Here is a 14,760-nt window from a genome sequence, read left to right on the forward strand (position 1 = left end):
CAGTGTTATTTTGTGACAATAAATAAAAGCTTAACAAATGTGTATTAAAGTTAATCCACACCCTCATTACTCCAGGGGTTGCGCTTAAAATTGTTTTCTGAACAGCGAGTGAAACCCTGGGATATCGATGGTGGTTACTTCATCGTACATCATGTATTGACTTAGACTGACGTTTATATTACTTTGTGCCAAATCAAAAGTAAACAAAATTTGCCCCCTTTTAGACTAGGCTAAAAAGCTGAAAGATACCATTGTGTTTCGCTTAAACTAGAATGATTCTATAACATTTAATCTATTTTCTACCTTTTGGTGAGAACTTACATTGTTTAAGTTTAGTGAGCGAGGTTGTGCTAACAGGTTCTATAACTGATTAATGGTAATAGATAGGGACAATGGATAATTTGATCACATCCTGATATAGTATTTATACCAACTTGGTGTGTATTTAATCCTCTTAGACTATTACCAGGGATAATGTATAACCAACCCTCTGCGCAGTGGATAGCACACTCACCTTTCACCAAGGCGGCCGGGGTTCGATTCCCAGATCGCACATGAAAAGGTATGGGGTGATCACCTCCCAACCATGAAGGTTTTTTTTCGGGCACTCCAGTGTCCTTATACATGAAGATTAACCGCACACTAACACCCTGGCTAACAAGAGTGATTAATATCAGTTGAGAGAACATGAAAAATAGTTTATATATTATATACCAACCCCCTTCAGTCCTCAGTCCTCACCGCCTACATTAAATGTATTAACCTTATTTCTAGTCCTTCTTTTGTTACCCCTGACTATATTTAATATATAAATCTAGTCTCCCAACTGTAAACTAACTACATTTAATGTATAAAATTGATATCTATATTTCAATAGTTCATAATGAAATTTAAGGGGTGAATGAGTTAATGTATAAAACTGATTTCTAGGTCTACCAATGCTATCAGGAACTACACAAAGGATATATGCATTTGTCTCCATAACTACCTAGGTAGTTTAACAGCTAATCAGATCCACTTCATCATAACGATGTTCCATCAAATATGATTTGTAGTTCTGTAGTTGATGACAGATGGAATACAGAATGGACTCCTACCTCACATTTACGCTACGTCGGCTACCAAACTAAATAAAAAATTATAACACAGAACACGATTAGAAAGTGTCATTTTTATTTCTATTTCGCAAATCATTTCATAATATTAAACATAAACATGAAGCTGCTTTTATCATCCATGTACCAGAGTTAGACATATGTTGAAAATAAATTAAATATCTTATCAATAATTACAATTTTTCTATCAATAATTATATCTAATATCTTTGTACTGCTGACAGTAGCAATGTCATGTATTACATCTTATTGTTGTGAGGATGTGTTATGACGAAAACATAGATGAAATACTGAGGTGATGAAAGCTCAAACTTCAAAACTGTGTCAAGTGACTCTAGTATCTCGGCCATGTTGTTCAAATATGATTACCTTAACAAGTTAACACAAAGTGTTAAACCAAAAGATTTCCAGAAATATTGAAATTCAAATAAAAGTTGTATGTGTTACGATTCATTAAAAAGATAATCTAATAACAATACACACAAACTTATATAGAACTTCTGAAATTGCTAAAGGTCAAAGGTAAACTGAGTGCTCACAATATATTTCATCCTGATATTTAGTAACACAGACTAATCACCCTGTAAATGTGTACCCTTGCAAAAATGTTACTTCATTATTCAAACTTATCCCTTTTAAACGGACTGCAGTATCAAAAACAATTGTTTCTCTGAATATCTCTGTACACATGAGAAATATTACCATCCATTTCCGTAGATCCCAGATGATGATGATGTGGGAACATGCATTACAGCCATGTACATAGTACTTATATATGTATGGAAACAGGAAATATCTGGAATTTATAACACAACACCCTCTCCTACCAACCACAACTGATTATAACATACAATATTTTAAACTGCCTGAAACCCTCTATCCCAGCCAGACACATACACACAAATTCCTCTCACTCAACAAATGCTTAGTCAGCAAAAGTTCACCCAGCCTTTTATCTCTTCCTATATCTCCTTATCTCTCCCTCCTCCACACACATACCCCTCCTACCCCCTGCCCATCGATCAGGCTCTAGACCAATGTGTTTCGTAGTTGGAGCATAGAGTAAATATATGGTGATACTATAGAGAACCACACTTTTTTGTGAAAGACCAGCAGTGGCCTGTGCAAGATGTCAAACCAGGGACAGTTTACTGCAAGTTTAATAACAGTGACATATCTCCAGCTGAGTCCACACACTGTGACATACCTCTAGCAAAGTCAAGTAACAAGTGACCACAGTTTTTTGACAACTGTGAAATACTTAATGTACCTCAAAGAATAAAGAAGAAAATATCCTCTTCCTTGAAAAATCTATGACATTTTAAATAATTCTTGAATCATACAACCAGCCTGAATTGCAACAAATTCAAATGGATTTAGTCTAAAATTTTGTGGCAATGGAAGGGGGGGAAATCAAGTTAACATAATCACAGTTGATTGGTCCAGAAGTGTTTATGCATTTAGACTGAATATAGAGTATCCTGATCAACTGGACTTCAGATCGATGACATCCACTGGCTAGCTTGATCCTGACAGAGTTATCATGGTGTAAACAACAAATAGTCCTATATTAACATAAAGTCTGGGTCAGTTGTCCGCTCCTTCTGCTTGCTTTTCTTTATGTGTCACTACACCTTTGCTGATCAAGTCGGGGATTTCTACCGCTAGCCACGGCCCAAGCTGGAAATTTCAAATGTCAACTTAAACATGCATATTTACAAATCAAGCTAAAAATTACAGGTGATTTAGATCAAGATGTTTCATTCTGCATTGTCAACAGCTCATCTTTTTCTTTTGCTTCACAGATTAAAAATTGTCTTCTCTTGAAAACAGTTTTACTTGTTTTGTCTACAGCATTCACTGTTACCAGTAACCTATTTGCATCTCTCTGAAGTATTTATGTTTGAGAAATCACGAAACAATGAATGACCTTCTCAATCTAAAATAAATATACTGCGCGCACAATGTACAAATGTTACAGAAAGAAAACTTACTCCTAAAGCCATAGCATGAGCAATCCCAAACTTGGACACATTTCTGGCCCAAAGTGGTTTAAAGTGGTCAGTCAGGCAAATTTTCCCTCCTCTGGAAAAATATATTCGAAAAAATACTGAATATTACATAGATATGCACACTGAAAACCTGAAAGGTATCAACATTCTGTGCAGGCTATATCACAGATTTAATTTTTAAAATTTCATAACATCAAAAATACTGACTCAAAATCTTGAATGGCATTCTCCCAGTCAAACTGCCAGGTTGTTCCAATAAACCAATCACCATGTGACATCTTACCACAAAGACACTAGACGTGATATTTTATATCAAATATTTTTAATATTTTATTTTCATGGTTAAAACGATATTTTCATAATGCTAAGAACTGTTTATTAAATGTCCCTTTTTAGATGTGTTTGACTACTTTTACATTTAACTTTCCCCTTCATAAAATTGCCTAGGTATACAATTTTTATGGTAAATGTACAAACATTTTTACCTATACATTTTTGCAGTTTTACCATCCAGTTCTGGCAGTGCTATCTCTGGGGCAGTTGTGGGATACGTGACTGGTATCTGAAATATATTTATGAAAATATTTTAACATAAGTAATACTTGGAACTGCAACAGATATCTTTATCAAACACACATTAGTGATCAGTAAACTCTACTTCTAATGGGCATCAGACTGCAACATTCCTTTTCTACTTTCCCTTGTTTGTCATAGATTGTGGTGAATTTTTAGATAAATTTGTGTAAATAACTTGGGTCAGGGACGTATAATGGAGCTGTCCCTGCTTGGGTGTACCCCCTCCCCTGATTAACTGAGAGGGGATGGTTATAGAGTGAATTGCTTTGTTCATTTGTGGAAATTATGTTTAGCTCAATCAGTGGGCATCAGACTTGGAAGCAGATCCTCAGAACAAGCAAACTACATTCAATTTTAGTTCAATACAAAAGTTTCAATTAACACTGTAAACTTACGTCAAATTCCACATCAAACTCGTATCTGAGAAGCTCGTGGATGTACCAACAGCGACCAAACCAACGCGTGCCCTCTTTGTTGGATTCCAGACGGAACCAGTCATTGTCAGATTCCTTGTTGTTCTGAACATACTGAAAAAAATAGGCATTTTGATAAATGATAATGCATCTTCAGATATTTTTTAGGCTATTTTGGGTAATGGTCGCTCTGTCAAGTTTTCACAAAAAGTTAGACATCAGAATTGATATTTTTTTGTGCACAAATGTATTTCATTGTGTTATTTATTTGATTTAGTTGACAGAATGACACCCTTTTTTGCTCTAAATGTTTAAAAGAACTTTGTGTGTTTTTATTTCACTTTATTCCCCATTTCAGTAATAAAATTGTTACTCAAATGCAGGATTATTACCCATATGCGCCGTTGTCCCCAACCTGTTAAGGGTTAAACCTTGAAATACAGGCAGGGATCAATTTAGACTTGATTCACTACCGTTTATGGGTAGTTTCCCTTACAGAAAAAAAATCCCCTTTTCTTTGAAATTCCCAGTGTGCTTCAAAACTCCCTTATTTCAACAAGAAAATAGCTGTTTTTCTTCAAAATATTTCCCCTATATATGTTTTCTTTAAAGTTCAACAGTTAAAATCCATAATACTACATACATACATTTCCTCCACATAATTTTAAAAAGAAATCTTCAATTTTAAGCTTAAAATTGTTTAGAAATTGAAATATATTGCACACATGTATGTCAGACAAAACGTTTATCTTTTACCTTCATGACGCTAGAGCCTTGTATCAAGATTTTAATTTCCCCCAAATCTGAAAAAGGGTAATTTCCCCTAAAACCTAGATTGATCCCTGACAGGTAAACCGATTGAAAACACTGATCCTGAGTGTCATCATCTCTCAGTGAATTCACTAGAGAAAGAAAATTGAATGTGTATGTACCTTTGTAGGAGTTACCTGTAATCAATTAATCACCTACAAATATTGTGTGGTCACTTATATGTAAGGTGTTGTTTTTTTACATGGACTGCCCAGTTGTCCAGTGATAATGAGTTCATTTAAGCTTGCATAACAGCGTTGGGTTATAAGTAATTTCAACATGATGTGATGTCTGTAACATACGCGCCGGTTCAGTGTTCTATTACCTGATTACTGTCAATGGTGCAACTGTCAAGTTACCATATTGTTGATCCTAACTTTTGATCTTGTTATATATACATATCTAGTACGTTTCAAGATACCTTTATCAATGACATATATTCCTCTTTAAGTCGTTGAACCCATAGCTCACCATCCCGAGGTCCTGCCTTCGTTTTTAGCAAAGGAATCTTCGCGAGAGTACGTTTCGTGGCCTCGTCAACCATGTTTCCATTAACTCGTGCTCAGTTTGACGCTTCGTTCTACACCTTTCCTTTACAAGCGTTGAGCTGACGTAAACTAATCAAATAATAAAAAAGCGAGCTAATAAAATTTCCGGAATGAAGAAAGAGGCACATACGTCCTGTATAAATATAGACAGATTTTTCTTTTCATATTGCCAAATTTGGTAATTTCTATACTTTTTATATAGGTTTTGGGTTCGTTTCTTTAAGTTATATATAAATATAGATTTAAGTACCAGGTAATACATTCTTCTGTAGTGATGATGCATGGAAACCAAGTGACTTTGTCTCATTGCAACTTACAGGGGTCTTTATTATTTCAGTTGGTGAACACTATCACTTTCCCTGATTACTGTAAATCAGTTAGATTTCTGAGATAAATATTTTTAACTAATGGGTAAAATCTATTTGTTAAAATCCTGTCACTGTAAATAAGAGGAACAAATGAATTCAGATTTAAAACAGCTCAGAAGAAATTAATTTGATCAAATCTTCATTTGACTTTTCCGCTCTGTACACTCTATTATAATATTCCATTCCCATATCATACCGCACCGTAACTCACCGTTGTCGACGTCATACCATTAGTCTTCGACTACTACTGACGCTTCTACTAATTCTACTGGTAAAAATGGAAACAAACTGTACCATTCTCCTGGTTGATCTGTTTATTGGTTTTCATGGGGTTGGATTCATGAAGAGCTTACCGGATCTGGGAAAAACAAATTTGCCAACTCCCCAAATGTCACCGTTTGATATATAGATGATGTGTTATAGTTACAGAGTTTAGTTGTGTTTACTGCGTCATAATTTTCTTAACCTTTCCTTTCTTGATTGTAACATCATCCAATAAGAGTGTTTATATTTAATAATTTCCTTAACCTTCCCTTTCTTGATTGTAACATCATCCAATAAGAGTGTTTATATTTAACGTCCTATTAACAGCTATGGTCATTTAAGGAAGTGCCAAATTGGTGGGGGAAAGCCGGAGTTCCCAGAGAAAAAAAAACCCAACCTATGGCCAGTACCTGGCAACTGCCCAAAAGTAGGCCTCGGACCCAAGACCCAGTGTTGGAGGGCTAGTGGTAGCAGAATGTCAGGGACCTTAACCACTTGGCCCCTGCTGATTAAGCAGATTTTTTTTATATATAACACCTGGTCTTTAATTCTCCTTGTACATTTTTGAGTCTCCATGTAAATCTGCCATTTGTCCTTTTTTCATTTTGAGGTCAAATTACAGTTTGGTTCAAACTTTGGTGTCTTCTTGTTTTTATTACCCTGTAGCATCGAAGCAGTCAAAGAAGAAAAGACAACCAATAATGGTCAATTCAACAATTATCTGTTCAAATATGAAACCTGGGGCGGTATATTCCGTCTTTTTGTATTGCAGAGTTATCTGCTCTTGTGAGCAGGTATTGATTGTTACATCATTAGTTTGTGTGAGAAAATTACATCGTTTTCTCAAAAATTCATGACGTTACTCTCACAAACAAATGACGTAACAATCAATACCTGCTCACAAGAGCAGATAACTCTGCAATACGAAAAGAGGGAATTGTACAAGACCTAGTATTGATATACAGTAGTGGTCTGTCAAAACTGAGAACAAAAATCAGTAACTGGTACGACTCGCTCCAGACAATTAATTGGTATGGTGAATAAAGGTGTAGTACCGACGCTCCAGATAAACTTTGGTATAAAAAATGAACAAAGGGTCATAACTCTATATATTGGGGCACGAGTCCAATTTTCAGTCCACTATCCCAAGATACACAATACTGAATGAGACCCCACTTAAAGCCCAGTGCAATATTTATGTTTTCACAGTGTGTCAATATAACTACATGCAACCAGCTTTGATGAAACATTAAAGCCATCTTTTTCATTTTTTTCCAATAAAATGCAAATTTTTACTGCAAGAAATAAAACATGAGAAGTTGTCTCTTTATTGCATTTATTATCATTCAGTCAGCACTAGTGTTACACACAGTTAGTCACATCCTTACTACAATCGTTACATACACACTGAACAAATAACATACTACTGAATAATATACATTGTTCTTCCTATACATTGATGGATGTATACAGTAAATAAGTGTGCAGAATATAACCTTGTGCTTTTAATGCAGTTCAGTATGTCTGATTTTCTCCCAGCTTCTCCATGTAAGTTTAACTTAATATCAAAGATTGATACAGCAGCTTTATCAATGTTCTGTCAATGATGTACATGTAAATTTTGTTTGATCAAAATGAAAAACACATTCAACGCCTTATCGATGTAAACATGATCCTTTCCGCATGGTAAAGTCTATTCTTAAAATCACATTTCTAGAAAGAGTTTATCTTTCCTAGAACAAATCTAACATCACTCCTGCATGAAAACTTTTCTATTTAAAATTATTTTGAGGTTTCTGCCGATACCACTTTTTCAGGTGAAGCTTCTTCAAGTTCCTTGTAATGGTGAGCGTTTTTATCCATGCAACTTTTCACTGCATGAAATGGCTCGAGACATGCATCCGACTTTTCCTCATTGTCCATGTTGTCATGGATACACTGGAAGAAGTCTCGCATCTCGACACCACACCTGCTGGCAACCATGCTTCCTCGACAGGCACACTCCCAATTCAGACTATTATTTTCATCAACAAATCCTGTTAAAAAAGATATGAAAAAAAAAAGTAAAATGTTCATGAGAAAAGTTTTCCATCAAATTAAGATCTATTCAGCATTTCTGGAAGATTAGTCTTTGCAAAGTTACTCCTATATGCTACTGATAGAAAACTGCATCCATTCACTCCAAGATACTATTATCTTATGAAGCTAAAACATATCTTGTCATCCTTTAGATGTGGATTTTCCCCCATTTTGTATAGGGATGAGTTGTATCAATATAAAATACTTGTACCATAGCATCAACATTAAAAAAATGGATTCCTGAACGTCAGGGATTCAATTAAGTTGAAGAGAATTTTTGGCATAGTTGCTCTCATTTCCCTCTATCAATGTTTTTTTTAAACAAATATTTTTTTTTCATTGATGCTTCATACACAAAACTGTTCAGTTTAAGACGTATGGATAAACAAGAGACTCCAGCTTCAAGATTCTGCTTAAGCTTACACAATTCTTTAGCATTTTATGGGTGATTCGTCTCAAAGAGTTATCTTCCTTTAATTTAATCACACTGCATAATAAATCACCAGTATATATATATTTTAAAAATGAAATTAAATACCCTAATCAAAGATGATCATGACATGTTTCATAAATATAAATCTTAGTACTATCATATAAAAAGGACTTTTAATGGATTTCTAACCGTGAATCACTTTTGAAAAGGAGATAAATTTACCACCATGTTAAGTAACATATATGTATATACCTATATGTCCGTATTTTCACAATAATACCGTTTAAAATGCAATCTTCAATTATTTTGGAAATGAAAATAGGTTATCAAGACAAAAAACCAGTTGATAACATTTACCAGGGTATTCTGCAATGTTTGAATTTCACTGTTCACAGTTGAGTAAGTATATGTTGTGCTGTGTACACATATAATTATATTAGCCACCACGATATATTTGTCCTCAGATAGTTAAAGTTACAAACTAACATTTCCAGGTATTTATAATGCATACAATTAACTGTTTTGATATGGCAAACACTTGATCTATTCAAATGTTTTACAGATCAGTAAGACAAGAAAGAAACACACACAACAGCATGTTGATTTAAATACCATTTATTCAGGTAGTGACAAGACATTACCCGGAACCCTTCACCTGTTAGAATCAGACTCTAACACAGATGCTATCTAATTCATTGTAATACAATTCCATGTTTTTTGTCCCCTTTTAACTATAATTATTTCAATCTCTCTATCAACATGAACTTTGAGTACCATTATTGTTAGTCCGAATTATTCTGACATTTTATCAACTTTTTTTTATATCGTTCTGGCATACGTCAGAATAATTCGGACTATATTATTGTGTGCAGGGATCTACACAAGTAATATCCTACTTACACCATATTTTAATTTCTAGTTGTTGTAGAACTGTAATGTTAGTACAACACTACTTCAGTAAGGTCTACCGTGTCCAATAAATGGTTTTATGTGTATTTTTGTTTCATTCTTTTAAGTTCCTATAAACCACATACAATTTTCTTATCTTCCTTTCTATGTATGAACCTTCAGTTCTATATTGATGAATGATTCTGACAAAATAGCATTGATTATCAGAACAATCATTTTCTCAAATGTTGTTATCTGATCGTTGACCTATCATTTTCTCAGAGGAAGGACTATTTAAAAAAGTTATCACCAATAACCCAAAGGTTACCATACCCATGGAGTTTTTGTTTAAAGACAAGGAAAACAATCTGCAGCACCTGTATATTTTTTCTCTACAAGGACAAATCTCAAGCCAACACTGACCACTGGTTGCAAAAAATATCATGCTTATCTGCAATATGGCCTTGCTTGGTAATAAACTCGCCAAATATGTATCTCAGTTCAGTAAATGTTATTTCATTGTCTTGTATTAAGCCCAACCCTATACCAGGTCCTAGATCATGTGATATCGCCATTGTCTTGTATTATGCCCATCCCTATACCAGGTCCTAGATCATGTGATATCGCCATTGTCTTGTATTATGCCCATCCCTATACCAGGTCCTAGATCATGTGCTATCCCCATTGTCTTGTATTAAGCCCATCCCTATACCAGATCCCAGATCATGTGCTATCCCCATTGTCTTGTATTAAGCCCATCCCTATACCAGGTCCTAGATCATGTGCTATCCCCCATTGTCTTGTATTAAGCCCAACCCTATACCAGGTCCTAGATCATGTGCTATCCCCATTGTCCTGTACTATGTCCCATCCCTATACCAGGTCCTAGATCATGTGCTAGCCCCATTGTCTTGTATTAAGCCCATCCCTATACCAGGTCCTAGATCATGTGCTTACCCCATTGTCTTGTATTAAGCCCATCCCTATACCAGGTCCTAGATCATGTGCTTACCCCATTGTCTTGTATGNAGGTATCAAAATCATCGATATTCTTGTAACAATAGATCTAGAAATACTCTGAAATACACAGCTCTGTTGTATAATTATAACAGGCAGCAGTAGAAATGATCATTTAATGTTCTAAAATGAATTAAAATGAAAATTGTTGAATATGTTTTGAAAAAAAGAAAACTTACAAACCACATGTCCAACATGAGCTTTTGGGAGCACCACCATCACGAAAATAGGTCTACTTGCAGTTTTGAAAGAAATATAAGTTGGGCGCGATCGGTTTTTCTGATACAGAATCAGAAAATAGAAAAAAACAATTGAAAATCGCAATGTTATTTCTTTTTCTAGTAGCCATGTTCGATGGACTATACTGGTCTGATGTGTTTCAATAAAATTGAAAATTCTATTTTCAGGAATAGTGACTTGACCTTTGACCTTATTTTCCACCCATCATATTTGAACTATGTTTAACATGGGCCAATTATCTTTTCCCTTTCAAAAGATTGGTGAAAACATTTGCTGAAAAGGACATAATCAATAAAACAGGCAGCACGATACCGTAATATACATATAATAATATATTTCCAGAAACTAGTTTTTTTCATTCAAAACTTACAAGGCTCTATGTCTAAACATCAAAATGGGTAAAATGCAACATAATATACTTGGAACTACATTTTCTCTTTTCAATATATGAGAAGAAAATAACATATTTTTCCTTTAATAATGGTTAGTCAGGCCGATAAATCAATTACAGAAATCATGATCAAATCGTCAGAATCAAGTCAGAATAACGGTTTAACCATATGGTGATATCATGATTTCAAATCAGTATCCCCCTGCTAGATATGAGATACTAATAAGAGTTTAAAGAAGCATTAGTTTCCTTATATATTTTTTCAGCTGCTCTGTCGGCACGCATTGTCACTGACTTTCAAGTCTGTTTTAAGACCAATTGAAGGGAGATAATTTTTGTAACTCAGGTCCTGTTTTTTATGTTTTACCTATATCAAGTCATATAGCAACAACATTGAGATTCATAAAACAATTATTGATTGATTTTAAGAGTAATCAATGATAAATCATAAACTTTCAACTAATTTTGGCCAAGGACCAAGTTATAACTATATATTTACCTTTAACGAACTTCTCTGGTCTTTCTACCTCTTCTGGTACAGGTAATTTACTAGGCTCGCTCGCATCCTTTACAGTTAGAAAAACATATTTGTCTTTTCCTAAAAACAAAAACAAACAAAAAAAAATAAAAAATAAAGTGAAATCTGACTGCACAGATGTAAAAGGTTTGAAAAACTTAAACTGATGTTGGCATTTGTTGCTTCAGCTTGTAAATGTTTACAGACAGAATTAATCATTTTATATGCTGAATAATAGGGCAGTAACAATATATTGTACCGTATTGTATCCAAATAATTTCTAATGTATTGTTACGAATTATTTTGTTTGCCGTTGGTACTGAAATTAAAAATTAACAATCATTGTTTTATTAACTCTTAATTAAGTTACTTATTGGTTTGGAATCTTTCACCATACATATTTAATTAAGACTATATATGACATTAAATAAAATTATAAAATCCTGCACTCAATCATTGTGAAATTGACCTTTTGGAAGAGATATGTGTATTGTGATACATGTCAAATCATAAGCAGCATACTGCTATGCGTAACATGAGGTATGTGTATCATTGCAGCACTACTGAACCAAAAAAATAAAACAAATTATATACTCCAAGCTGAGCAACAAAGGTTACAGTATCCAAAGTTTACAGACAAAGGTAACATGCACAAGGATTGTAACTTGATATTGAACCCAATACATTGAAGTACTTTTGTACACAAAAAGTTATCAATTATTGTGTCTACCTTTTTGTGAAAATGACAAACCATATCACTGTCTGACACTGATCTCTATTGACTTCAGTGTACCTGTAGTCTAATAGAATCTCCCCCTACCTTGAGGGTGTGACAGAGAAATCTCTAACCCGAGGGGTGATGTTTTTTGGTTGTCTACCCCGAGGCCCTGCTGAGGGTTAGACAACCAAAACAATAACCATGAGGTTTGGAGATTTATCTGTCACACCCTCAAGGAGGGGATGATTATTTTTCTCCCATCCTTTTATTTGAGTCACAACTCCACCGACAGTAGTGTAAACAAAAACACATATGGGGTATGAATATCGTCATTCACTTTTAATGACGTCACAATTACCGGCGACGCATTTTAATGACTCACAATTGAACACGTGCTAATCAGCACGAGGATATCTCCCCCGAGGGGGTGACATGCTGATCTTTCCCGGCTAAATAGGGAAACACACCTGTGAACTGAAGGGTGGGAGAAAATGGGATCAATCATTTCCCAATGCATATGTGACAGGTGAGCATGATTTTTACTGTGTGCTATTTTAGCCTATTTATAGCTACTCTACAACACAATATATTAAAGCAATGGAGGTAGTAACATACAGTGAAAGTTGTTGATGTCAGAAAGGGAGTGAAATATTTTGACGTTTCAGTACAGAAATTGTTACTATTCCTGTGCAACCATCAGATACAGAGGATAACAGATCCTAGTGTGGTAGGACGAGGAATAGTGATTAAGTAATTGCCGTCGCTGAGGCTCGAACCCACGACCATTGGCTCTCCAGCCCGTTGCTCTACCACTAAGCTAAAGGGAATTTCCTTACAACTGACGCTTGTACAGCAAACTAACCAATGCACATCTTTTACACTATTCCCTCCTTTTTTAAACACCAACCCAGGTTTTTGACTCCCTGCTAATATAAGGATTCTCCTACCTTGAACGGGGAGGGTCAATGGCACCAGTTTATAGTAGGATGGGGAATAGTGATAAAGATAGTGCCGTCGCTGGTGCTCGATCCTGTGACCCTTGGCTCTCCACATGCAGGTGGTCACCAATCCATCTACTGACCATGCTCGACGTTGCTGTACTAGAAAATGGGCCCCTGGGTTATACCTCATCACTGGAAAAGCTAGCTTGCCAGTAAGGCAATATTTTCCCCTCATATACCTAAGGCCTAGCTGTTACACATGTAAGACAAACTAATCAATGCATATCTTTCTGAATTAACATTAAGATTGTATGTACAATTGTAGTCCGAATTATTCTGATGTTTTATCGACTTTTTCATATCGGTCTGTCGTCGGTTAATCGACGACAGACCGATATGAAAAAAGTCGATAAAACGTCAGAATAATTCGGACTAGTACAATTGTAACTCATTGCATTTTTTATTGAATTATGGTGAAGGAATGACACCCTTTTTGTTCATAATGTTTAAAAGAACTTAGTGTGTGTTTTCATTTTACTTAATTCCCCATTTCAGCAACAAGTTTTTATTCACTCAAATGGGCCAATTTAACTGTTAATCATGCCCCGTGTTGTACCCAACCAGTCTAAATTCTCATTTAACATCGTATTACCACCAAAATTCTTGGGCCTGTGTGTGTTGTTATTTAAGTTGGTAAAGGTATAAATAAGGTATGATGAAACATAAATATAGCTGACATGAGGTTGGTAATGACACTACAGAGTACAGTGACCTTTGTAGACTGAAGAAGCCGGTTTACATTTGCGGAGATATTACGATTTTATACGAATTGAGTATTTGATCATGTGAATAAGATCAGTTTCATGATACCTTTACCCAGACAACCTACCGTCTTCTTGGCAGAATGACATTGTGGAATGGCTAAGTGTCCTTATAAAACGATTTCAAAGACAACAATCACACGTGTGCTCCGTCAAATAAGATAAATCTACGCCTTCAATACAAACATTCAGGTGACGACATGAAGCGACATCTGGCGGTAGTGCGAATGACAAACGCAGATAACTACTCCTCACTCTGACATTCAAAATGTGTCAAATGTAGGCGCAGGATGCAAAATTAGATTTCCATATAAATGTTAAATATTTACCAATCGTGATATTAAAACCAACTGATATTCGATACTTTATAATTGTATTCAATTATTTTAAAAGGACAATGTTCAATAAATTATTCTGTAATAGAGTAATTTATTGAACATTTAACTTTGAATAAATATATTTCAAATAATTGTTAATATCATATTCTAGGACATATAGTGTATGTCCGAGAATATGATATTTACAAATAAATTATGTTCTCATGTTCAGTTTGTATTTGATTCAGACCGCCCTATATGGCGTGTCAAACGTTCTACGAGTACTATGAAC

The 14,760-nt window shown here is 34.9% G+C and overlaps 2 protein-coding genes across 2 annotated transcripts; both read right to left on the reverse strand.

Annotated features, from left to right (window-relative positions):
- Positions 1-1,162: 1,162 nt before the first annotated feature.
- Positions 1,163-5,505, reverse strand: LOC110463746 (ubiquitin-fold modifier-conjugating enzyme 1). The gene is made up of 5 exons (XM_021518582.1): positions 5,348-5,505; positions 4,099-4,230; positions 3,613-3,689; positions 3,110-3,200; positions 1,163-2,795 (listed from the first exon to the last, which is right to left on the reverse strand). Exons 1-5 carry the CDS (start codon positions 5,468-5,470, stop codon positions 2,703-2,705), a joined length of 516 nt encoding a protein of 171 aa, XP_021374257.1. The 5' UTR covers positions 5,471-5,505; the 3' UTR covers positions 1,163-2,702.
- Positions 5,506-7,428: 1,923 nt separating this feature from the next.
- On the reverse strand, positions 7,429-14,344 carry LOC110463756 (mitochondrial intermembrane space import and assembly protein 40-like). Its single transcript, XM_021518598.1, has 3 exons — positions 14,220-14,344; positions 11,654-11,752; positions 7,429-8,142 (listed from the first exon to the last, which is right to left on the reverse strand). Exons 1-3 carry the CDS (start codon positions 14,239-14,241, stop codon positions 7,889-7,891), a joined length of 375 nt encoding a protein of 124 aa, XP_021374273.1. The 5' UTR covers positions 14,242-14,344; the 3' UTR covers positions 7,429-7,888.
- Between the last annotated feature and the right edge of the window lie 416 nt (positions 14,345-14,760).

This window comes from Mizuhopecten yessoensis, unplaced genomic scaffold (genome assembly GCF_002113885.1).
Source record: "Mizuhopecten yessoensis strain PY_sf001 unplaced genomic scaffold, ASM211388v2 scaffold10923, whole genome shotgun sequence".
NCBI classification, from domain to species: Eukaryota; Metazoa; Mollusca; class Bivalvia; order Pectinida; family Pectinidae; genus Mizuhopecten; species Mizuhopecten yessoensis.